The sequence below is a fragment of the Hyalella azteca genome, unplaced genomic scaffold (assembly GCF_000764305.2).
Source record: "Hyalella azteca isolate HAZT.00-mixed unplaced genomic scaffold, Hazt_2.0.2 contig9625, whole genome shotgun sequence".
Lineage (NCBI taxonomy): Eukaryota > Metazoa > Arthropoda > Malacostraca > Amphipoda > Hyalellidae > Hyalella > Hyalella azteca.
The window spans coordinates 422847-448399 of NW_025939693.1; the positions used below are offsets into that span (position 1 = coordinate 422847).

General features: G+C 39.3%; 1 protein-coding gene across 1 annotated transcript in view; it reads right to left on the bottom strand.

Moving 5' to 3' along the window:
• The window catches only part of LOC125178413, a 95313-nt gene that overhangs the window by 43968 nt on the left and 25792 nt on the right, over positions 1–25553 (bottom strand). Inside the window, exon 2 of the mRNA XM_047882092.1 lies at positions 8757–8854. Within this exon, the coding sequence (XP_047738048.1) occupies positions 8757–8854 (98 nt within the window). The remainder of the gene's footprint in view (positions 1–8756; positions 8855–25553) is intronic.

Consider the following 25553-nt stretch of genomic DNA (forward strand, 5'->3'; position numbering starts at 1 on the left):
AGGAGACCATAAAGTCGCCCAGGAGGTTCTGACTAGACGGTGATTGCGATCAGTTGGCCATCTGACCCAGAATAACTTTGCGCCGAGTGTAGTGACTATTCGGCCGAAGTCTAGGCGGTCCCCGAATTTTGTTAGGGACGAGGTTAAAATTGACCTAGCACAAGGCAGCTCTTGGCGAGAGAGCTCAGCTGCTGAACTAATTCAAGGGAATAAAAAAGCCATTAGGTGAGGCATGGAAAGAAAAGCGCCTAAGTAGAGGCGTACAGTGACTGCCTGAACGGTTAATGCACGTATTCACGTCCATCAATAGCCCAAGGTTGTTCGGATACATCAATTACCGGGAAATTGCCACCGGGCGACAGCTATTTCAAAGTTATAAATAGAGATAACTGACGCGCAAACGTGAGTTTAGGGGTACAATCAGGAATAGGATTGGCTCTGCTTGTTTAAAATAAGATTTTGTAAAGAAAAAAGCAAGTGTAAATAAGCACTTGTGACATGCTACACTTGTGTACAAGGTACTTTATAAAATGTGCTACCACTTATGTTTACTACACCAACATAAATCTAACTTCAGTCTACATTTTTTATTTCAATGAGCAATAGGTATTTTGCAGAGGGTGGCAATTCAAACGCTTCAAATATAAAAAAGTTTACCAAATAAAATAAGACAACCAACGCAACTTAATTTGTTGCTCGAGATAAACACGTTGTATTATAAGTAGCTGAAGCGTTCAATGTAATTAAAGATTTAGTTATTAACCAGTACTTTAATGTAATTTCAAATGAATGCGTCGATGAAATATTCTTCTTCAACTATATACATGAAAGTCCTAAATCAATATAAATGTTTATCTAGAGATATCAGTGCCAAATAGTAAATAGTAAGTGCAGCTCTAAGAGATGGCATCATCATGTGATGTAGGTCAGATGAGGCAACAGTTGTAGCTTCAGGATGATAGTGTAGCTCAGGAAGTACAGTAGCTCTGGATGATAGTTTAACTCAGGGAGTAGCTCTGGATGATAGTTTAGCTCAGCGAGTAACTCTGGATGATATTTTAGCTCGGCGTGTAGCTCTGGATGACAGAATCATCAAAAGCCACAGGTCAAATCAGGCCACCATTTCATCCAAATGATATTATCATTCAGTGCCGCTAGTTGCGAGGTCGACATCATTGCAAGAGTTTTGAGGCTTGCAGAAGAACCGCAGGCAGACAGACAAACATCGCAGTCGAAAACAATTGCGACAGTTAGAATTTATAACGCAATTATTTTTATTGATTTCAAATTCGTCTGTCGATGACTGAAGTGGATCCTGGCGTTCGTGACTAAAATTACGATCAAAAAACGTAAAGATGACCTAGCTAACGGCATTAGTTTTCAGCTTCCGGTGCTGGCAAAAAAAAATCACGTCTGCACATGCAGCAACGTCAATCATTTTATAGCCAATGCTGGTCATCATATTAATTTAGAAGTAAATTAACAATGCACGAGTCTGTAGTAAAACATTTGAAATGAAGGAAAAGAAGAGCATTCAGGATGCGATAAACGCAATAACAACTCAACTATTCGATACAGATTTATAACTGAAAACAAATACGAAGATCCTGATTGAGGTGATGCGATACGTGGTACTTCACGTTGAGCACGATGTTTGAATGGTATGGACAAATAAGTAGTCAATCGCTTGATGTAGTTTTGTTAATAGCCAAAAATAGCTGCATAAACATCGATACTAAAAAGTCCGATGCGTTAATGTTAAAGGAAAATGTTCGCACGATCAAATAATCACGCTACATCATTCATTGAACATTCATCCATATTCCTCAAATGTAAGTGATGGAGCTTAAACTCACTAAAATTTAAAATAATATGAAAAAATCCATCTTTTCACAATCAATAACTCGATAAACATATTCATGGAACTACAACGGAGAACAACGTTGAAAATTCGAGTACGAATTTGCAACAAATGTTGAAAACTAAAACGATTTACTAATAAAGCGGATACGAGTAAAAGTGATCAAGATTTTTCTCATTAGCCATGCACTTCCGAAAGCCACTCAGAAAAATATTGACGCTGATGCAGCGGCAGGCTACGGAAATTAGAAGCTCATAATGGACGAGCGCGGCTAGGCGGCGACAGTGCTGCCGGGGTGAGGCTGGCGCAGCAAAACTAGTGAGGTTGTCCAAATAGCAATGCTATTTTGGCCAGTATGTGGGTCATCCTGAAGCAATTTGACCAGGTGCTGGGGACTATTCTTTATCACGGTATCGCGATAACGGTCATGCTAGGGTTTTCCAGTTCAGATACGCATAAGTATTCACAGTATATTTGGTAACATATGATTGTACAAAAGCGTTGTGCTCTTGTAGTGCTTTCCAGCCAGGCTTAATAACAAGAATGACTTATGTCCAGGAAGTTTACAAACCTAAATTGCGGAAGTTTATAAACCAAAATGCAAAAATTAGTATTACTGAAACAGGATTTAAACTAGTCCCCAAAACAGGCAATAGAGCGTATCAGTGCAGCGCACAGACTAAATGTGTCATTATTTGGACAATACGACCCGTTCACTTTTCTGAGTGCGCAAGCTATGGTGAGTGAGCAACAAGAGGCTTGTACACGGGGCCAGTAGTGGCAGCCAGTACAACCTTTTCACATTAATCGCCAATTTTTACCGTACTATTAGCCACATGTGTAGGTGCTCCTACTAGTCACGGAAGGACCTAGTAAGCCTTCACACGATGCTAGTAGCAAGATTATGAGTCAGTAATTATTGCAAGTTGTACGTACTGACAGCCACAACTGGCCGATTGTACATGCACCATTAGCGATGCTGCAGGCGTATCGGCATGCAGGGAAATATGTTTTAAGACATAAATCACAACCTTTACCCCGGTTATTAACCACCCATTATCAAAAATATCACAAGCTGGGAACTGAGCCCGGCGCTCAATGCAAGCTTAAGAATACCGTCGATATCTTCAGGTTTGGTTAAGGCAACTGGAATCAAGGAATAAGGATCAAATTTAGTGGTCAGACAAAAATTGCAAACATGAGGACTTCTACGACTACGACGCGTTCAAGGGGAAATTTGGCGGGGTTCTTCTTTCTTGACGACGCTGATGGCAAGAGAACCCAATTGTGCAAGCGTGGATACATCTTCCTTGATCCTCACATTTTCCACTATATTTTAATAAATGTTTGTATTTTGGGGTGAATTCTGCACAGAACTTGCATCCGCAGGCATAAAAAATATAACTCAGTTCTCACTGCAGTGAGTGAAAGTGAACGCATTTTCTCGTCGATGAAAACGTGAAACCACGGACGGACGGACAGATAGACAGACGGACGAACGGACGGACAGAGGGTCATGGCGAGCACAATCGCGCCTCTTTTCCCATAAATGAGAAAATGCGCTAAACAGAAGTGTACTGCTGAGGTTTAACCAAACTAAAGCCCGGTGTAATCTTTCCATTGACCTTATATTAGAGGCTAAAAATCTTAGTGTTTTGAAAGAAAATGGACATATAAAGGAATAGAACAATGAAACGTTATTACAACGTCATATATAGGTAGGCATGTCATAGCACTAAAAAATATCCTCAAATTAACTAATGAAAACTTGATAATAAATCTTTACAGGAGAATATTCAAACTATAAATTATTTAAGCAAATATAATTATTAAGGTTTTATTGGAGTCGAGACAGTATTTTTTTTATTGACAATTTTCTTATTGTTTTTCTCTATTCGGCGAATTAGAAAATTTTCTGGAAAAAAAAAGCAACAAGAAAATTGTCAATAAGATATACTCTCTGGTCTTCGATGAAACCTGCATTAAAGATAAACTTGCGTAAAGATAAAAATTGCGTAAGTCTACGGACTCTACGCCGGAGATTTCAGTATCTTCTGACGAAGAATGAAAATACGCAAGCCGTAGCATGATTATTAATTCGTGTTAATCATGATAACAATCATAATTAATTAGACGTAATCATGATCACTATAAGGAAGTGAATCCTATCTGAAGCGAGTTCCGCAGCTGCAAAAAGAACTGACAACGATCAGATTTTTTACTCGTTCACTTCATGACTTCACCGGCTTCAGAGTATGCGAGGGAAGCGTATGACACAGTCCCCCTTAGCAGCAAAAATATTCTCTACAGAAAATTCAGAAAAAAAAATCAATTATTCAAGGGGGACTAGCTTGCAAAGCTACGCAAAGTCATCGACAACTTGAGAAAAAGGTCAGGTGCTAACTCGGAGCTGAGAATAATTCATCTATGGACGACGGACGGCAACAGTGTAGTAAAAGTAACCGCTATCATGAATAAATGAGACATCATGGATGAGTGAAAGTCCTTCCTACACTTCAGCGCCGACATCACTATGTTATTCTTGTGACCCACACTCAAAATCAGGAAGTAATCAAGCAATTAATTGAGACTGAAAGCATTCGATGCAACAGGAAGCCGTGAAAGAAATTTGTTATGGCTATTATAACGAGTTGGGCGAACACTCATTTGCAACGGCAGACTCAACACAGAGTGAAGCCAACTGGATATGCATACTTGCCAAAACTGTTACAATAAATAGTACAAGAAGGAAAGGTAAAGTGTTTAAGCAGTTCAATTTTTTATTCTTTTTTCATCCAACGAAACAACATCCTCGTTCCTGTGATCTTTGACAAAGTAATCAACAAAAAGAAACAAAGTATCTCTCAAGAATAGTGACACAAGAAAACAGGGCAATACTAACGTTAATTCTCTAGAATTCTGTGAAAATCCAAGAGGAAACAGAATGAAATGCCCATATGCACTAGCCTGAACATAAGTAATCTATAGAAGCGCCGAGGTTTACAAACAACCTACCCGCAGGAGAAGCGAGAGCTATGATCTAAAACATCATCTATAGCTTATTCGGAGTTATAGCTGACAGATCTGCGACCACAAAATGTCCATTGGTGCTCAAGTGGACCAATTGTTCGATTGGGTATTATGCATTTATCATGGAATTAGGAATCCTCTATTTCGCTATGGGCTTGTGGATGAACCTAACCAAAGGCTGAATTAAGATATAGAGAGAAGCTGTACAGTTATGGCGCCACACAGATCAATACATAGTAAAACTGGGGGGCTAGCGTTATTCAGTGAGACATTGGGAAAGAATAAAGCCCACGGCATCGATTTTAAATAATTAACCATTCCCAATTATTTCCCAGAAAAATTACGAGTTTTATTTTTACCAGGCAAGTATTTCCTAATAATTTTATGTAACTATGTTTCTTACCATACCAAATGAACGAGCAAGACAGGCGTCTGTTTAGGAATTGGTAAGTTTCGACACTGATTTACAGACATCCAATAGTCGAGCACGTAAACAACCTTCACTGTCTATCACAAAATAAAAAATGTAGCTTTTTGCGATTGATGAATGCAAACTATGGGGGGGGAGATAGTTCAGGGTCTGCTTTGGTATGCATGCCACTAATTGAGGCATGGTAGCGGCCCTGTATGCCAGTCACACAATTTATGGCGATCATACCACATTTACGATAGAAATATATGCATACCATAATATAGTCCTCACGTTCGTCGTATACAGAGCAGGGCTTCGGATTAGGTAATTAGGAATTTAATAGAAAATGGAATTTCTACTAGGAAGAAATTTACTAGAAGATTTGGGAGTTTTAAAACCATCATCAATTCCAGAACGTTTCCACTTTGCGCACTGCAACCAAATGGTATCCATACTTTTATTTTTCCAGACGGCGCTGCGGCGATCATATTGAAGATGCCGAAGAAATAGAAATGTTAAATTTATCTCATTGAATTGGGATACTTTGATAATTTTAGCCTCGAAGGACTACTGGAAAAGATCTCATAAAGCCACCAAAGCATATAATAAGCAGAACAGGAATGTTTAAGTGTTTCAAAAATACCGTAAATATTGTACCGGTTGCGTTATAAATTCACCCGCTGGCAAACAATGATCGGCCGAATTTGCAATGATTTTCTTAAACAGTTTAAGAATAAAGGCTAAAACTAAAAAAGTTGCATAAAACATTTTACTGAATAAAAGTCCTAGATAAACAAAACAGAATTTTTCGGGCTATGCCCAAACGTTCTGTTTTGTTTATCTAGGACTTTTATTCAGTAAAATGTTTTATGCAACTTTTTTAGTTTTAGCCTTTATTCTTAAACTGAGAAGAACTCCTCGAGATATTGTGAACTACATTTCTTAAACATAAATTGACGACATCGAACGACGGGTTTATCATCAACATCTCGTAAATAAATATCAGTTCTAAGCCTGAAAAATTCAAGCCGAGGCTTTGTAGGCGAACCCAACAACAGAAGAGAATTTGCTCGCTCAGCAGTTGCAATTCTGCGGAGTGAGTCGCTTCAGTGACAGCCTTCGTCTCGGTCCAGCGGTGACGAGCTCAGTTACCCGTGACCTCAGTTACCTGCGACCTCAGTTACCTGCGCCCCCAGTTACCTGCGACCTCAGTTACCTGCGACCTCAGTTACCTGCGCCCTCAGTTACCTGCGACCTCAGTTACCTGCGACCTCAGTTACCTGCGACCTCAGTTACCTGCGACCTCAGTTACCTGCGACCTCAGTTACCTGCGACCTCGGTTACCTGCGACCTCAGTAATGCAGGTAACATGACGTGGTGACCATGATACTTCTTCCAAAAAATACAATGGAAAATCAAAAATTCTGCATCAAATAGCAAAACAATATCGTTCAGTTCAATCACCGAAAGCATGATACTATATTATTAACTGTCGAGTACATCCTTAAATGTTAAATACGTTCTTGATGAAGATATGCATTCCTGATCACGATATACGTTCTTAATTATTATACTCTGTTCTGAACACATACCCAAACAACCCACGTCGATTGCCTATATATTTGCGAGTTTCTGAACGTGCTTAGCAACCAAACTCGCTTGACATTTCCCCAAAGTGTAGGCCTCCCCCAGAAAAAAATGGATAATTTAAGTAAAAGCTCTTCTGTCCTGCCTACCTGTGCTTTGGCACCCACCTGATGCCAAGGTGCATGCAAAATTCACACTCATCGTATTTTTGGCAACAAAATCACGGAACAAAGAGAGACACTCAAGAATTGAAGGCTGTACGAAAGACGGCAATTCAGGAACCGCTGAACCCCTAACGACTCATTAAGTTTAATTTGCGTCGTTTAATCAGGGACAAGCTTCAATGAAACTCCTGATACGATGACCGCCTTATATAGAGTCGTAGCATAGCCCTAGTGAGGCTCTCTCTCGTAGCTCCCTGTATCTCTCTCGCCCGTAGAACGCTTCATTAAGAACCCGCGTGACTATAGCTTAACCGCACCCAGAAAATTAATGGGTTAGTGGCATATTAATGGGTTAGTAGTGTCTCAATAGTGGCACGCTTTCTGTACGTAGCACTAAAACGCTCTTTTAACGGGCCGAAATTTTTGTCAGAACGACCAACGTACAGAAGGGCAGAAGAAGCATCGCTATTTGGACTCATTTTTGGAGTGAAGGGCTCCTGCAGCGTCTTCATATGCATAGGATAGTGAAGCCGCGCTAGATGGTATTGCTTCATAGAGTAACTAGATCCAGATATTGTTTCATCAAATTCTACAGAAGAAATCATTTCGATAACTCAGGTAAGTTTACATTTCCCCCTCCAACATGAATTGTTTCTACTGTGTGCTGTCACTCAAATTATTACAAATAAGTGAATAAATTTCCTGCGTGACGTGTGAGATTTATCAACGAGAATTAGATCAGAAACAGAAGGACGCTAACACATATCAAGTGAGGGTAGGTTTGTAGAACTTGAACAAACTTTGAGCAGGATTTGGTCAGTAATCGCGCACAGTTTAATTAGCGAAGGAGGAGAACTTCCCGCAATACAAAAAAAAAGTTTGAGGACTTTCGTTGAATTGGACGGCACATCGCGGAGACTTTCCCTCAAGTCCACAGAGAAAAAAACTCATCAGTTTAATTAATTACATGTAACTTAAGGTGATTATTATAATGGAAGACTAAATCTTAATAGATTCAAGGACAAGATTAATGCTACATGGATATAATTGAATTATTGAATTTTAACGTTAAATATGCACATAGAAAACCTATATGAACCCACCTTGAAGAGAAATGCTTAAATTCACGTTCTGAACAACGAAGTACATGTCCTTATGGAAGATAGTTACGATAGTATAAGCTCACCAAGAATTGCGGCAGACATAGGCTGAATGAATCTTTGAGATGTTATAAAATCGTACCATAAGATAGCGATGCTTGAGACTTACCTCGCCCTCGATACAACCGTGTAATGCGATGAGTTTTTAAGCTAACTAAACGCCAAGATTTTAAGAGTTATTCCTTGACAGAACCAGCCTTAATAAGGGGAATCTTCATTACGTTATGATGCAATATTGCTGTGTTAGCTTTGCTTGGCTTTGTATACAATGACGCGCAAAACATTTGTACTGCAAATAATAGAATGTTTATTAACATCCATCCTCGTGAGGGCAGAAGAGATTATGAGGAAGGCTGCCTCTAATACGAGTAGCAAATATGAAAATTCCAAACGTAAGCGCGTGACAAAATGTATTCTCACGCTTTGTAAATAGTATTTTCAGCAGCCCGTTAAGAAGAGATACCTAGCTGAAAACTAATAAGGTAATGAATATTATTTATTATTATTTCAACCTATAAAAAATTTGCAAGATCTATACTCACGGAGGAGTTGTAGATGTTGGAGGACGTGCGACGAGACGTGGGTGCTGAGGAGGCCCTCACTCGCCCCTCTTCCTCGACCCTCAGCCACTGCATGGAACCTGCGCACCGCAGTCAACTCATTAGAACGTCATGCTCGGCCACTGCATGGAGCCTGCGCACCGCAGTCAACTCATTAGAACGTTGTGCGGGTGCTCGCTAGCTATGCTGAGCTCAAAGTTTAATGAAATAAATGCATTATTTTTCAATAAGATCCTTTAGGACAGCAATGGCGAGAATAATACAATATGTTTTGGTGTGATTTATGATCCCTGGCTCAGCTGACTGCCATAGAAAGTTGTGCAGGTGCTCGCTGGCTACGATACACTGAAGGTTTAATGATGCAAATACGATCGTTTTTCGTTAAGATCCGTTACGACAGTGATGGAAAACATGATAAAATAATGTCCGTTGAGGTGAGATGTATTAATGATTCATGATCCCTGAATCACCTGAGGGACAAAATTATTTTTGCCTTGATTAGTCGGATCATGCTTAGAGGAAACTGCGCACGGTTTAAGCTTTCTAACAAATGGAAATCATTGCAACAGTTCCTTCATGCGGCATTGGAATTTTCTAATAATGCATAAGTTGAGTGTGCACGCTACATCTTAATTGCATACATGTAAGTTGCAATTCTTGCACGTATATAATTTCTCTTAGAGCAATAGAGCAACATTACAAGAAACATTATTTATCTAAGATAAAACGGTGTTCATGGAAGGAAAAGTTAACGAGACTCTCTTAAGGTGAACAAGATAAGCAAAAAGGGCTGGTCCCCAAAAAGGGGACCAAGAGTTGCAATTGGCCAGGTTTACGACCAAGCGTCGCCCGACGAGGTCCTCTGTCACCGCTGAGCTCGTCACTCCTGCTTCGGAATTTCAATTTGCGTCGCAACAAAGAACGGAACCGCGCCAAAACACTCCCGAACTTTCCCCTCTGTAGCACCCGCCGTGATAATCACCTGGCGAGGGAACAAGAAGTTACAACGACTACTGGCGCTTATCGTCGCCTGCCAAGCCTTTGATATTGAGAAAAATAGACAAATATAAACCAGGGTTCATTATTAACAGGCATTTTCACGACGCCATCACTTGTTGACTTGCTAACCTCATGGAAGTGACCACGTGTTAAACGTCACGTGAAGCAGAATAAACGTTTGTTGGCCAGTGACCGAAAATAACTTTTAGAAGGTCGAGACCATACTTATCCTGAGAAAAGTCATCTAATTTAACAATGAATTGTTTCCTCAAGAGAATAGTGTCGATCCCAGCAAACTGAATACTGGTAGTGTGCATAGAAATATATAATTCATTTAGTTTTTAATTTAACAAAACCCTAGCCCTAGTAGAATGTGTAATATTTTTACCCTTTCGACTCTGTTGGTGCGTGTCGCCTCGTCGTTATAACTATCGCCCAGTAGAAATAACTTTAAGAATGCACACAAAAAGTCTTAAATTGGATCACTGTTCTTAAAAATTCTCGCATTGAAATGTCTAATTTCCAGATAGACATAAATCTCAACATATAATTACAACTGCTGCATAATCGACCATCAGTATATAACCGTCCGCACCTCCACCGTAACACGATCAGGATCACCGTACAGATTTAATTAAATCAATTACCTTAGACTCGAGACCAGTAGCTCTGCGCCGCTGTATAGAGATCTCGTTAATGTTCTGTAATACTGCATTATGAAGCAAATATATTTATGCTGAAGCTCGTTTATCCGTAGCCTTCATGACGATGAAGTAAGTGATCGAATGCATCAGATTTCATCAGCAGCGCGCGAGAGAAAGCACCTGAAAGCAGCAGCAGCCATAAAGTGAAGGAGTGATTATGTCACTCATGGTCGAGCCATATGATGCATGATGTATGTATGATGTCGAGCCCTCATGGTCGTGCTATATTATGTACTGCACAAGCCGCGCCTAATGTTAAAGCCACGTCATTTGTTCGCTATGATCGCTTTGTTTAGATCTGCCGCCTGAATATAATAAAGAGCAGCGGAAAGCCGCCCCAGCCCGTGACCGCGACAGAACGTAGAGTTGTCCTGCCGACAGGCAGGAATTAATGGGCAACCGCTACCGTAATAATAACGATTATGATTTTACGACGATTATGATTTTAAGTCATATTCGTATATACTTACGCAACGCTAATTCGTTTAATGAAACTTCAAAAGAAGCTACATAATTTGTTTTTAATGCAGGCTACAAATAAACTATGAAGTTAACAATTATGAGGGTGCAATAATTTTACGGACATACATAGATAAATTTGTCAATAATAAGACATGGCATCATCATATAGTCTCGTGTAACAGCTTGAATAAATTTAGGATAGGAAAACGAAAAACTTTCTCAGAAATGTACTTTAATTTACCGTATACGAAGGAACGAATTGATGCAAAACGAAAGAACGAGTTGATGCAAACCAGTGGACGAGTTAATTGAAAAGCATCGTCCACAGTCGAAATCTTGCGGCCATATAATGACAGCTCTAGTGTCAGCAGGAGTCACGTGAGGCGGGCGTCAGCCTCGGAGTGAGGCAGCTCTAGTGTCAGCAGGAGTCACGTGAGGCGGGCGTCAGCCTCGGAGTGAGGCAGCTCTAGTGTCAGCAGGAGTCACGTGGAGCATTCGTCGCCTGAACGCAATTTGCAGCTGACATGGCAGCCGTGATTGAGATTTAGCATAATTTCTGAACCTGAAACAAGACGAAATGACTGAACCAGCACGTGCGTTGTGTTCATCATACCTGGAATATATTGGACTGCTTATGAAAAATTTATGCTAGTGAAAATGATTCAAAGAAATGTAAGTGTAAATTTTAACCGTGGTGATTATTAATTACATCGACGCAGGATTAGACTTGCAATTGAGTAGTGTAATACTTTAAAATACTTGTTATATTCCAGTGAAAATTCACTGTCAATACTAATTGCGCCAGTCAGCTCTGGATGTGAACTACATAGTAGAAACGACCCTGACGTAAAAACCTGGGCTAAGATGTCCAGAGCGGGCTCTTAGTTAGGGATTTTCTCTGCTCAATAACATCCAAGTTTGAAGCAGTTAATAATAGAACTGCAGCAAGACTGCAGTTTTTGAAAAGCCTTCTGAGAAGTTATTATTGAATTTATTGCAGTTATTAACTGCATTTATTAACTGAATTTACAGAATTGGGGGTCTTCGCTCAATGACATCCAAGTTTGAAGCAGTCAATAATAGAACTGCAACAAGACTGCAGTTTTTGAAAGCGTAAACTTCATGAAAGCTTCAACAAAAGGTAAGCAGCGAGTAATCTCCCGAGCCAGAGCTTTTATTGAAAACTTCATTACCAATTGAACAGGTCGGGTAAGTATGGATAGAATCTGAGGCTATATTGCTTGGCATTCTTGTGTTGATGTGTAAAATCCTCAAGCCTATTATAAACATTGACACTGAATCGATTCGAAAAACATTTACCTGATAGAAGTTTTTCTGTCAGTTTAAGGCTGCAGCGAGAGAGCTCTGGGTCAAGACTGGCTGTGGTTACACAGCTGGACAAACAGCGTAGCTTTCCAATCAGGAAGCTGTAGAAAAACAACCCCGGCTTCCCCCGCTTCCTCCCCTTCAGATTGTGAACAGATGACTTCGAAATAGAGTTTACAGTTAAGACAAGAAAAAATAAATAAAAACGCACACGACGAGCACGAGCACGAAAAAGTTTGCAGCCAATAAATGGATTCTCTCAACTTTCCCATTCCAAAGCGTGGATTTCGAAAAAGGATCAAAAGAAATCCAAAGCCAGCAGTATGGATATCATCTATGGTATCGAGTGATGCTATTGAATATTGTTTACTTGCGAAACAAATACGCGAGATTTACACGAGCCATGAAAGACGAGTGATTTGCACTGCCAAAATTTCACGACCGGCTCAGCTCCGATACATCTCCGCATGGCTGATTGGATAAATATACATAAATATCTCCGTATGGTTGATTGGATAAATATACATAAATATCTCCGTATGGTTGATGGGATAAATATACATAAATATCTCCGTATGGTTGACGAGATATATATACATAAATATCTCCGTATGGTTGATGAGATATATATACATAAATATCTTCGTATGGTTGATGAGATATATATACATAAATGTCTCCGCATGTTTGATGAGATATAAATACATATATTGTATATATCTAAGTATGGTTGGGGTTCCTGACACTTGCAATGCTGACCGCGTAAAGGATTTGAATTCTTCGGAGCCTTTAAGTTTTAACAGGAAAAAATTCGATCCATATAATGGCGATATGCAATATGCAAAGGAATAACGTTTCTGAAGATAACATATTAAATATAATAATAATTTTGAATATAATTACGTTAGGAAACGACAAATATTTTTCCAGCATAGTGTTATAAGTTGGTTGAGCACTCGCGATACAGCGCCACTCACGGTACAGCGCCACTCACGGTGCAGCACCACTCACGGTACAGCGCCNCGCCCTCTGCTTATAACATCACAAAAGGGACTCGTGTCCCCCGACAAATCCATTACCGGCGATGACGCCCCAGCTGAGGAGGAAAATTATCATGCTTCCCCTCGTGATTCCCCTCAAGTGAGGCTGTCTCTTATACACATCTAGATGTGTATAAGAGACACGGCCTCTATGCTGCAGGGCCTCTATGCTGCAGAGCCTCTATGCTGCAGAGCCTCTATGTTGCAGAGCCTCTATGCTGCAGAACCTCTATGCTGCAGAGCCTCTATGCTGCAGGGCCTCTATGCAACAGGAGCATTTACCGAATAATAATGCACCGAATTATTCAATATAGATGAATATCCCCGCTTGGTGTTAACAAAGCAATCAAGACTTACACGTTCATTCGCTCTATCTTGTTATCCCAGAATGTCAATCTAGAGAACACCGACAGATGCTGGGGAAAAAAATAGCAACTCTTCTGACGTGTTAACTGTGGGGGCAATACCGAGGATCTTTAATAATATTATTCCTTTGATATTCCCGCATGCTGGGGACTCGCACAGCTTATGCACAGATAAGAGAGTATCTGATGGCGAGCGTAAGCCTAAAAATTAGAAACTCATTAATTGCAAGCGATAGGAGAGAGGCAATCGTAATTTGCATCACGATCTGCTTCACCAACTCTGAATAAACTTACAAGTAAAAGAAGCGTTGTGCGCCTCATTTTTTTAATGTTTATCAAAATGCTTTCAACGGCTGTCATTCCGAGGCATTTTCAGGGCAAAATAGTTCGATATACGCGGCTAAATAATTCACGTATCAAACTCTGCGCCCATGACAGGCATGATAATAGGCATCCATACAATTTTTTATGGCCATCTAGCTATCGGTGGTGCGGAAATAAACAAAACAGGCTGAATATTTTACATTTCAAAGGCAAATACCAACTCCATCATTTAAAAATTCATCTAAATTCTGCACCAACGAACTTGCCACCGTGCGAGCAACAACCAAAATGAGCGCCTTATAAAGAAAACATTTAACACGAAAAGAGCAAAACCGATTGGGCAACTTTGTAGTTTAGTTTGTGCACAAGAAACTCCCTTCAACAACAACACACGTTTTCTATTGCAGCTTCCCCTCGACTCCTTTACTTTCACAATACGTTCCATGATGCTGCCACTAGACCGATTCCTGATCTAATATCAACCCTTCATTCTACTTATTTCCTCAACTAAATAAATGTGCCGAGTGGATTACATATCATTCGTGGGTATAATTAAATTCGGTTAGATTATAATGCAATTTGAACTACATCGCTGCAGCATCAGATCTAATCCGGGCAGATTTGCGAGCGTCGAGATTTGGCAGAGTTTTAATTCGTCGCCGCGGACTGCAGGTAGCGAGGCGATCAAGTGCTCTGCAAACAAGGGGCACGCACTCACAACAATTCTATACTAAAATTTTAGAGATCATTCGTGATGAAAGCAACGAAAATTATAATAAATCTTCATGATGACCTCTATGTTCATTTCGTTTATTTTTGTCATAAAACCTAGTCAATCAACTCCGCGCATCTGAAAAAGGTATTAAATGAATGGAAACCATAATACTTACGTGTGCTCACTTCGTTATACAAGAGGCCAACATAAAGTGCCTAATGCTTGTTCAGTCGTGCTAATAAGTGACTATACACAAATAACGTAATTTTTTTAATTAAATAACATTCTCATTAACCCTAACTTGCAATAATGTAATTAATTAACTATGTAGTCTTCTACATTTGATCAATATAAAGACGGACGCTCTGTACTCATTCGTAAGGCAATCAGTTCACTGTCAAGGCATGAGAGTTACAAAAGCGCTCGGGTATTTTTCCCATAACAAAACGCAGATCACAGCGCGAAACGTTCTCGTCATCACAGTCCAAACCTAGAACAGAATTTCAAACATTCCTTTCGATTTTTCATAGTATCAGGTCAAATAACATCTGGCAACACAGGCTTTCCTACAAGATAATTAAGCGTCGAGCCACTAAATGGAATCTAAAAATGTCTTTATGAGCTCCATTGAAGCCGGTCTCAATTAAGACCGGCTATTCACCGAAATTAAATTTCTCCCTGAAGAGATATTATAAAAATTCCTCTTCGCATGCTAAGTCCCCGATGAAATCTGGTCACCGCGAGAACCGAATATGCATCGTTGGCCGAGATCAGTTCGCTGGAATGAACTGGATCGCTACTTTTTAACTGAATTAGAAGCGTTACTAAGAAAATATTTATTCATGGTTAACAATATTCGTCTGATAAGTTAGATTAGATCTCAAAGCAATTAAAATTTTCAACGCCATTAAAATGCCAAGAACCAATTAGCATTCAAAAAGTTTTTGAACTGATGATGAGGTTTATCTTCGGAACGCTGTACGAAGAATTAATGAAGAAGAATAGATGTTGATGAAAAATTAATGGGGAACTGTCTTATTTGCTTTAGATTCTTGGTAACCAATAAGTACAGGATATTCTTTGCTGATTAGCTTCCTAGGAAAATGAAACATAAATTCGAACACGACAAGGTTCGCACTTGAGTGATGACCTTTCCAAATTTAGGTAATTGTGTAAGGGAAATTAATGGAACATAAATTGATAACTGTGAAGTTCGCTTACATTTATTTCTCACCCATGAAAATAAATAAATAAACCCACCAACAGGTAACAAATTAAGTTATGATTTTGCACCTGATGCAATTAGGAAAAAACGAGGTTTTACTACATAAATATCTGAAGAGCGTCATGATGTCATCTCTCAATTTTTTTCTTTGGCAATTTTTACTAAAACAACGAGCACGTCCCAAAAAAACTTGTGATATCAAGTTTGAATGAAACTAAAAGTTTTGATAAATTCCCTCAAATAATCTTCCAATCGTTCAAATACCACATCCAAAATCGCATCATTGGGAGAGGAAAAAAACAATAAGCTTGGTCGCTCACACGACGGCTGTTTCCAACCCGTCTCGACAGTTTCCAGCCTGTCCCGGCAAATCCAGCCTGTCTCTTCAACCGCTCATTTCGCCCTCTGCTTATAACATCACAAAAGGGACTCGTGTCCCCCGACAAATCCATTACCGGCGATGACGCCCCAGCTGAGGAGGAAAATTATCATGCTTCCCCTCGTGATTCCCCTCAAGTGAGGCGCTCATGAATACATGAAGCACCCACTGCAGGGGCGTCGTGGGGAGGTGAGGGCTTCGGGGGCTGCGACAGGCCCCAGCGCAGTGAAATATGGACGAGTGTTTGATTACTGATGAGGGGCTAGCATTTCACTTCAGGACGTCACAAATCAGATAATAAAATAAAAAGTAAAATAATTATCATCAATTCAATAAAGAGGAAGACAATTACCACATGGAAAAGATGATGTCAACGTTGATTGGCTTATAACTAGAGGCAATACTGTACAGTGTTCACGCAGGGACCAAGAGCGTCCAGTGGTGCTGGTGGAACAATAATAGAAAGGAAACCCTCCACGAGACCAGAAGTTAATCAGCGGCAGCCGAGCTCGAGCTTTAGCTCAGGTGAAAGAAATTTAATTGAGGCGACGCAAGTGAAATCAAATGAATCAGAATTGAATTAGGAACAACACAGGCACTGTATTCCTATTGGATGATCCCGAGTAGGTTCGAAATTAAATCAATTATAGTATAATTTGGATTAGAGATAATTTTATGCGCGCTCGTTGATTTCTAACTACAGAAAATGACCGAGCACGTAAATTTATTCTACATTTTACTTTTCCGGGGCGTATTTATATGGTCATATTTAATTAATTCCTCAACCCTATTGGAAATGAATCTCGAATGTGCAAAGGCAATACAAACGGTAATCTGATTATTCGTCTCTTATTTAGGTAACTTGACGAACCAAACTAAAAAGATAGGCCGCGTTCTGCCATGGCTTGGGTTCGTCAAACACAACTGATTCTTAATGGGATGTAAGGTCAGAACTTAAAGCCCAACTAGCAGCTTTCGCACAGGACAAACATTCTTTTAAACAACTTGTGTGAAAATATCAATTTAGGTACCTACAGAAAGATTACATCAGCTGCATTTTTTTACAACATTTAATCATAATATACAACATACACTTAATTTCAAACTATTTCTCCGACCAATAGATTGCTTGCGAACGACGAGTTCCTCAAGAATGACGCCCGCCTTACATTTTACAGGGAAATTACGAGTGGCGAGACTACACGCGAGTGGCGAGACTACACACGAGTGGCGAGACTACACGCGAGTGGTGAGGCTACACACGAGTGGCGAGACTACACACGAGTGGCGAGACTACACGCGAGTGGCGAGACTACACGCGAGTGGTGAGGCTACACACGAGTGGCGAGACTACACGCGAGTGGCGAGACTACACGCGAGTGGTGAGGCTACACACGAGTGGCGAGACTACACGCGAGTGGCGAGACTACACGCGAGTGGTGAGGCTACACACGAGTGGCGAGACTACACGCGAGTGGCGAGACTACACGCGAGTGGTGAGGCTACACACGAGTGGCGAGACTACACGCGAGTGGCGAGACTACACGCGAGTGGTGAGGCTACACACGAGTGGCGAGACTACACGCGAGTGGCGAGACTACACGCGAGTGGTGAGGCTACACACGAGTGGCGAGACTACACACGAGTGGCGAGACTACACACGAGTGGCGAGACTACACACGAGTGGCGAGACTACACACGAGTGGCGAGACTACACACGAGTGGCGAGACTACACACGAGTGGCGAGACTACACACGAGTGGCGAGACTACATACGAGTGGCGAGCTCGGTGCTCATACGACGGACTTCAAACATTTTGACCACTCTTTTCACATGACTAGCTCCATAATTTTATTAATTCAAAAATCGTCTATTCATAAATAAATTTCCGTCATCAAAGCCCAGTTTTTATTTTGAGCTGCACTTGAACATCAACATAACATGACATCCAAAACTTCACTATTTCCCTGATAAACTATTATAACATAAACATAACATGACATCCAATACTTCACTATTTCCCTGATAAACTATTATAACATCAACATAACATGACATCCAATACTTCACTATTTCCCTGATAAACTATTATAACATCAACATAACATGACATCCAATACTTCACTCTTCCCCTCATAAATTATTATAAAATCAACATAACATGACATCCAATACTTCACTATTTCCCTGATAAACTATTATAACATCAACATAACATGACATCCAATACTTCACTCTTCCCCTCATAAACTATTATAAAATTAACATAACATGACATCCAATACTTCACTATTTCCCTGATAAACTATTATAACATCAACATAATATGGCATCCAATACTTCACTATTTCCCCTCATAAATTATTATAAAATTAACATAACATGGCATCCAACATGCCGCAGGCAAAGCAGCAGGTGTGAAATTTGCATAACTGGCAAGCAAATATAGAGAGAGTTGATTTGAAGTGATTGAATGAACAGTGACCGCCATCACAGCATAATTAATTAACAAAATAATACGGCCAACTGAGCACGGTGTCTAGGTGTTCATCCAAATGCGAGGAATTGAAGGGTAATTGTTTGTACAGCCGCAAAACAATAATTTTCATTACGAATAAAAATTATTAAAAACATTATAGTCAAAATTTTTCGATTATTGATGCTTCACAAATTATGATATTCAATTTAAAAGGGCGAGAATGGCCAAAGAGGGATTTTGTTGCGGCAGATTTTGTAACAACTTTGTAAAATACCTCATTTTTAATAATGATCTAATCTTGTATCATGTAGATACAATAAACATAGATACAATATTCTTGAATATTATATTCCAAAACATTCCTCCCGCAACAACCTACACAACTCCCAGCGCGCACCCGCAAGTCCTCTGGTCATGGCAACAAAATTATCGCTATAATATATTTCTTAACAAACTTATCTATTATGAATTATAATTTGCCATGCATGAGGGCGCAGAAAAATTAAATGCCTTAAGGCGGCATCCAGAGAGCAGCTTAATTAGATCAGTAATGAAATATATGCAACTATTCAGCATGATTGTTTAGTAAATAGTAATTTATTGTTGAGGGAAAAAACGGGATGGAACTGATACGCCTCTTGGAAGACGGGATAGAACTGGTACGCCTCTTGGAAAACGGGATGGAACTGATACGCCTCTTGGAAGACGGGGATGTAACTGATACGCCTCTTGGAAGACGGGGATGTAACTGATACGCCTCTTGGAAGACGGGGATGTAACTGATACGCCTCTTGGAAGACGGGATGTAACTGATCAATCCCGATGCACGTGAGCCAGCGATTTATGAGCATCAAAATATGGCGCAATATTTTACACATCAGTGAAATAAAATATTCTCGAAAATTATTTTCAATAAGCTTGAAATTGAACATAATTACTAGATGCAATTTTTTAAAATAATGTACAACTTTTAATATAAATATTTCAACGAGATAATTTCACAACGCTGGTTCTCTGTCATGGATCGTATCATGAGCAAAATGGCTCACCGTTACTTTAATATTGACCACTTTAAAGTATTGAACCGGAACTAGATGCCAGCACTACGTTGATGACCAGTCTTATGAACATCAGTTGATGAGAGTAAAAATAAAGAGACGCACTGAATCTCAGTAAAACAGACTCGAAGAATTAATGAAAAAGCCGTAGTTGGTTAAAGCCCTGACGCAGAGCGAACAATAAGTGTTTGCTGAATGGGACGGCGTCAGAAAATGATTTATGAGAATGATGGTAAAGAGTCCAATGACAACTAAATGATTATAAATAATGGATGTTGTCAATTCCGAATCATAAATAGAGCACGTGAAGTGATACGAAAAACTAGAATTGAATTGAAAACTCGTGAACACGCTCGTCTTTAACCTTTGTGAAGACATAAGATTCACAATAATATATTATTATTCCATTATCATGATACACATTAAAGATCACATACTTGCTCTTACCGCGTCCCCAAAAGGAGGGCAAAATACTGAAAATTTCCTACATCTTCCTATATATAAAGAAAGAGTTTCACGAGCGAACCTGGCGAAATTCCAGTTGCGGACTTCCTTATAACCTAATACTTTATTTGTTACTAGCTATCGTAAAAATTAATTTTTAATAAATAGGCGGAAAATTTTCTTATCTAAAAAATCAATTCGACACATTTCAAAAAGAAAAACTGCTGAAGTTCACACAAAAGCAACACGTAACTCGGCACTCACTTAACACGTAACTTAGAGGTATAAGCTAATATACAGAGAAACCTCGGCTTGCAAGTCAGTCAAAAGTCGAGTTGAAACAACAGACTCCTGAACGAACTTATCCCGCTGCAGGTATATTTTTATATATTATAGAGACAATTTATATGTTATCGACACAACTTATATATTATAGGCACAATTTTTATATTAAATGAATATGAACCACATTCTAGGGAGACTCTACTTGGAATATATATGAATTGTTACGAACACAGAAACATATACGAAAATATTATAATGCATATGGATGTTGACGAATTTCCTCGCTGTGTACGAACGAGGACAATATAATAGAATGTATTAAAAACAGGACGACAAAAAGTGGCCGGAGAAAAGCGCGCACGGCGGCACCTCAGAGGAGGCATGCATCAAGCTAACTTCTGACGCGGCCAAATTGCCCCGACGACGCAAGCCAGGAAACTTGCGAGGAAGTCAAGGATTTTTTCGACGAATTTCGATGGATGACGAGCAGATCTTTACTGCTTGCCACTCTTAAAAAGCGGCACTTGTAAAGAAACCCGAGTGGACTAAAAATTCCAACGTAAATTGCTGAATTTTAACGGACAAGCTCTAAAGGATGAACAGAGACTCGTTTAAGTTCTCGTAAAAGGGGATTTGCAGAGTTGAGTTCAGAAATCGTTCGCTGATCATTATTGCACCTATTAAAGGATTTTGTAACTCATGCTAAACTTAAACCAGGTGAAAACCTCGCGTGGCTGCATGTCATTAATAATGAATAGATGATACAAGTTTTTAAATGTCAGTGCTAAGCTGCATGTGCTCGATGAACCAAATGACGATCAATATCGTTATTTATCAAAAATATCGATACGCCAAGCAGATGTTTCAAAGTTGATTATTATTTTGTTCAGTATCAAGAAGAAAATCCGCTGAACAGCACAGTCCACTGAGTAGCATCGTCCACTGAGCAGCATCGTCCACTGAGCAGCATCGTCCACTGAAGCATCGTCCGCTGAGCAGCATCGTCCACTGAGCAGCACCGTCCACTGAGCAGCATCGTCCGCTGAGCAGCATCGTCCACTGAGCAGCATGGGCCGCTGAGCAGCAACCTCCACTGAGCAGCATCGTCCACTGAGCAGCATCGTCCACTGAGCAGCATCGTCCACTGAGTAACACCGTCCACTGATCAGCATCGTCCACTGAGCAACACAGTCCACACTCGTATTTTAGAGCCAGACTTTTAATCATGATTCTAATTTTTTTATATATCATGGTCTTCTTAAACAAAATACATATACGGGTAAAAATATTCGACAGATATTTTTCCCTTTCAATATATTTAATTTTAAATAGATAAATTTGACAGATATTCAGTCATATTACAGCGAGAATAATCGACTAATTTCGTCTCAGTCACCCAGATACTCAAATGTATACTCAAAATTCGGCTCTCGAGTCAGTGAATAAATCTGCCTCCTCCTCTCCTGCGAATAATGCTTCTCAACCATTCAAATTGGCATTTACGCTTGAAGACAGAAATGACTTGTCTGCTATTAAAGAACAGCAATATCCAGGGGGCTAAATTACTGAGAATGAAGTTTAATAAGGTAATAGATCCATCAGATTGAGACAGGCACGACTCTATTTTTCACTGAAATAACAGCGGGAAAAATTAATGCAAATGTAACTAAACGTAGGCTATGAAGCCTTTAAAAAAATCGTACGAATTCGTGTGCCCAACAGTTTAGTCAAAACCTACAGCAAAGACGAGTGTTTGCTTCTCTAGTTATTCAAATATTTGTTACAATTAATTGTCATAGGAACGTTTCGGTGAGACTTGAAAATATTGTAATATTGCAAATATTGTGTCGCATTGCCTACTAATACAGTGGGTAATGATGCTGATTTTGCAAATGCAGACCTACAATTAAATTTAATTGTAATATATTCGGAAATTATAAACCTTGAATGATGCAGAACCATTCACTGAACGACCTCCAAAATTCTGTTTGTGTCAGAGATAGAACGAAGAATATGAACACAAGCAAATAGGGCAAGGTCACCAGAGATTTCATGCTAAAATTCTGAAAATTTGAACACTTAATTTAATCCCTGGATCCCCGTGAGTAAATAGATACTAAGTCTCATGATAGCCTTGAGACATGATTTACACGAAGCTCAAGAAGCGAGGTAAGCAAGATGACATTGTCGGACTTGGCCCCAAACAAACACTCGGAGGGGGATCCTATACACGCTGTGCAAATCCTTCGAAGAAAGAAGTTAGTTCTTCAAACATGTGGCAGTGCAGAACATCGATAGACTCTTGGGGCTGATCACGACGACTTGATGTGAATCAAAGTCACGATTTCTGGTCATAACGATAACTTACTTCTGAAAATGGCGCGATAAACAATTTTCATGAGTTTAATCCAAAAATATATTACTGCATTTTTTATTAAATCGAAACACAAATACACTTAAAAAAATTCAATCACATAGAATATTTTAGCAGCACTGACGAATCAGGGGAGGGACCACAAACTGACAATACATCCAACGCAATTCGATTAGTATTATAGATTCAGGAGTCAAACAGTCAAACTGCGTCATTAAACACAAACTCGTACAATCAAACTTTACAGCGGTGCAGAAAACGCACAGTCCTGCAGTGTATAACAAAACATCTCATCTCGACAAACAATTAAATGACAAACGAACATTCGTTGTCTCGGAGAAGAATTTTTTGAGGTGTTGTCAAATAAATTCCGTAGCTATACTGACAAGGAGATATTGGACAAAATTTTATTACAGTAATTTAGGTCGTAAGTATATTCGAAGCCAGTACTTTAAATAAACAAGTTCGTGCAATTAATGATGAACGTCAATACTGCATCAAGATGGAAACAAAACAATGATCGAAAAAGCTTTAAAATTTAACGTTCAATGAATCGCGAACTTTGGATGAACTGACTTGAAAACATTTCAGGCTCCACTTGAAAATATTTCAGACTCCATTTGAAAACTATCCGATTAAGTGCAGACAAAACTGTCTTCCTTTTATGCAGTTATTCGTACGTTTTTGCATCATTTTACTAAAAGCAAAATGATTATTTTATAACGAATATTCAATTGTTAAATATTTAGCATGCACTTTCAAACACAAAACGAGAAACAAAAAAATAAGCAGCTTAGTGTAGCGCATCTCTGCATGCTATTTGTCATGTACACAATTGTCATACACAGACACCATTGTCACACACACATACCTTAATGACACGCACGAACAATTATCACACACTCATACAATTATCACACACTCGTACAGTTATCACACAGTCATACAATTATCACACACTCGTACGTACAGTTATCACACACTCATACAATTGTCAGTGAAGACTATGTTAATGCTCCACTGAGTCACAAGCCGCCTCCCTGGTGCACAATGCGCGACTCGAGTTGATATGCGACGGAAATGGGGCGGTTTCATGGGGAACAATCGGACGATGTTGCGGTGATGGGCCCTTGGTACGAAGTTAGCCACAATGGCCAAGAAGTGGCTATGCGACTCTTCAACAAACTAGGATAAAGATAACTTGTTTCCAGGACTCGTCGTGGCCGATTGCAGTAACTCGATGAAACTCGCGTGACTTGCAATCATAGCGTCGCCCGATTCAGATCGCGCGTGCTGATTGAGTTAACGGCAAGTTATGATGCCTCCAGCCTATATAGATTCCTCTGGCACCAACGCCGGAACATTCAACACGGTGAAAACATTCGAAAATATTGCTATTTCAAAAGCAGTTTAGCGCTTTTATTTGTATATTTATAAGAAAAAAAATGTGTTGAAAGGAATTAGATCCTAAGCAGTAAATTATTTCTTAGACGCCAGTAAACGAGCAAGGATTCAAAAGCTTGTGCACAGCATTCTTCTCATTCGTCACGAGACCCCACGGAACCTTTTAGAAAATTCCATGGTTCAGAATAAAATAAAACTTATTGTGAAATCGAGTATTTACATCATTTATTTTCGAGAACATAAATTTACAAAGTTAACGTGCAGAGCCTCGCGAACAAGTAAAAGGAGCTATTAAGTCGAGTTTCCAGATTAATGAAAAAATCTATAAGAACCTACAATATTACGACACCACACATTTATAAGTCTTATCACTGCGCATGACTCCAACCGAACTTAAGTACCTAACGGACTACCGTGAGTTGAAACTCATTAAGAGGCCACCAGTATTTGCCCGCGGCTCAGGAGCAGGACCGATATTAACTGCCAGCTGTAACTCAAATTCCAAGGAGAACTCAGAGGATATCATGAGATTAATATACCATTTTTTAAATAGTGATTTTAATTATACTATGAAAATATAGAAAAGCTACGAAAGATTTAAAGAATTCATATTTAAAATATACAGTGGGGGGAAATAAATATTCGTACACTTGAAAAATCGTATTTTAATGTATGTAAGTACACAAACTTAACAGGAAAAGTGATTTAAATTATGTACAGAGACGCATAGTATTCAAAAATATTATCAAAAGAAATTAAATCTCAATGCAACAAAAAACAATGCAACATGTTCACTTTTCGGGGTGAAAAAAGTATTCGTACAAAACAATAAATCCGCATTATTTTATTTTAATATTTGGTTGAATACCCTTTATTCAGCTCAACAGACACCAGTCTATTTCTATACGTCTCGACCAATGATTTGCAGATGCTGACTGGTATTTTATACCATTAAGAATCTTAAGATGGTGTGCCAAGAAGAATGGTATAAAATACCAGTCAGCATCTGCAAATCATTGGTCGAGACGTATAGAAATAGACTGGTGTCTGTTGAGCTGAATAAAGGGTATTCAACCAAGTATTAAATTAAAATAATGCGGATTTATTGTTTTGTACGAATACTTTTTTCACCCCGAAAAGTGAACATGTTGCATTGTTTTAATTTCTTTTGAGAGTATTTTTGAATACTATGCGT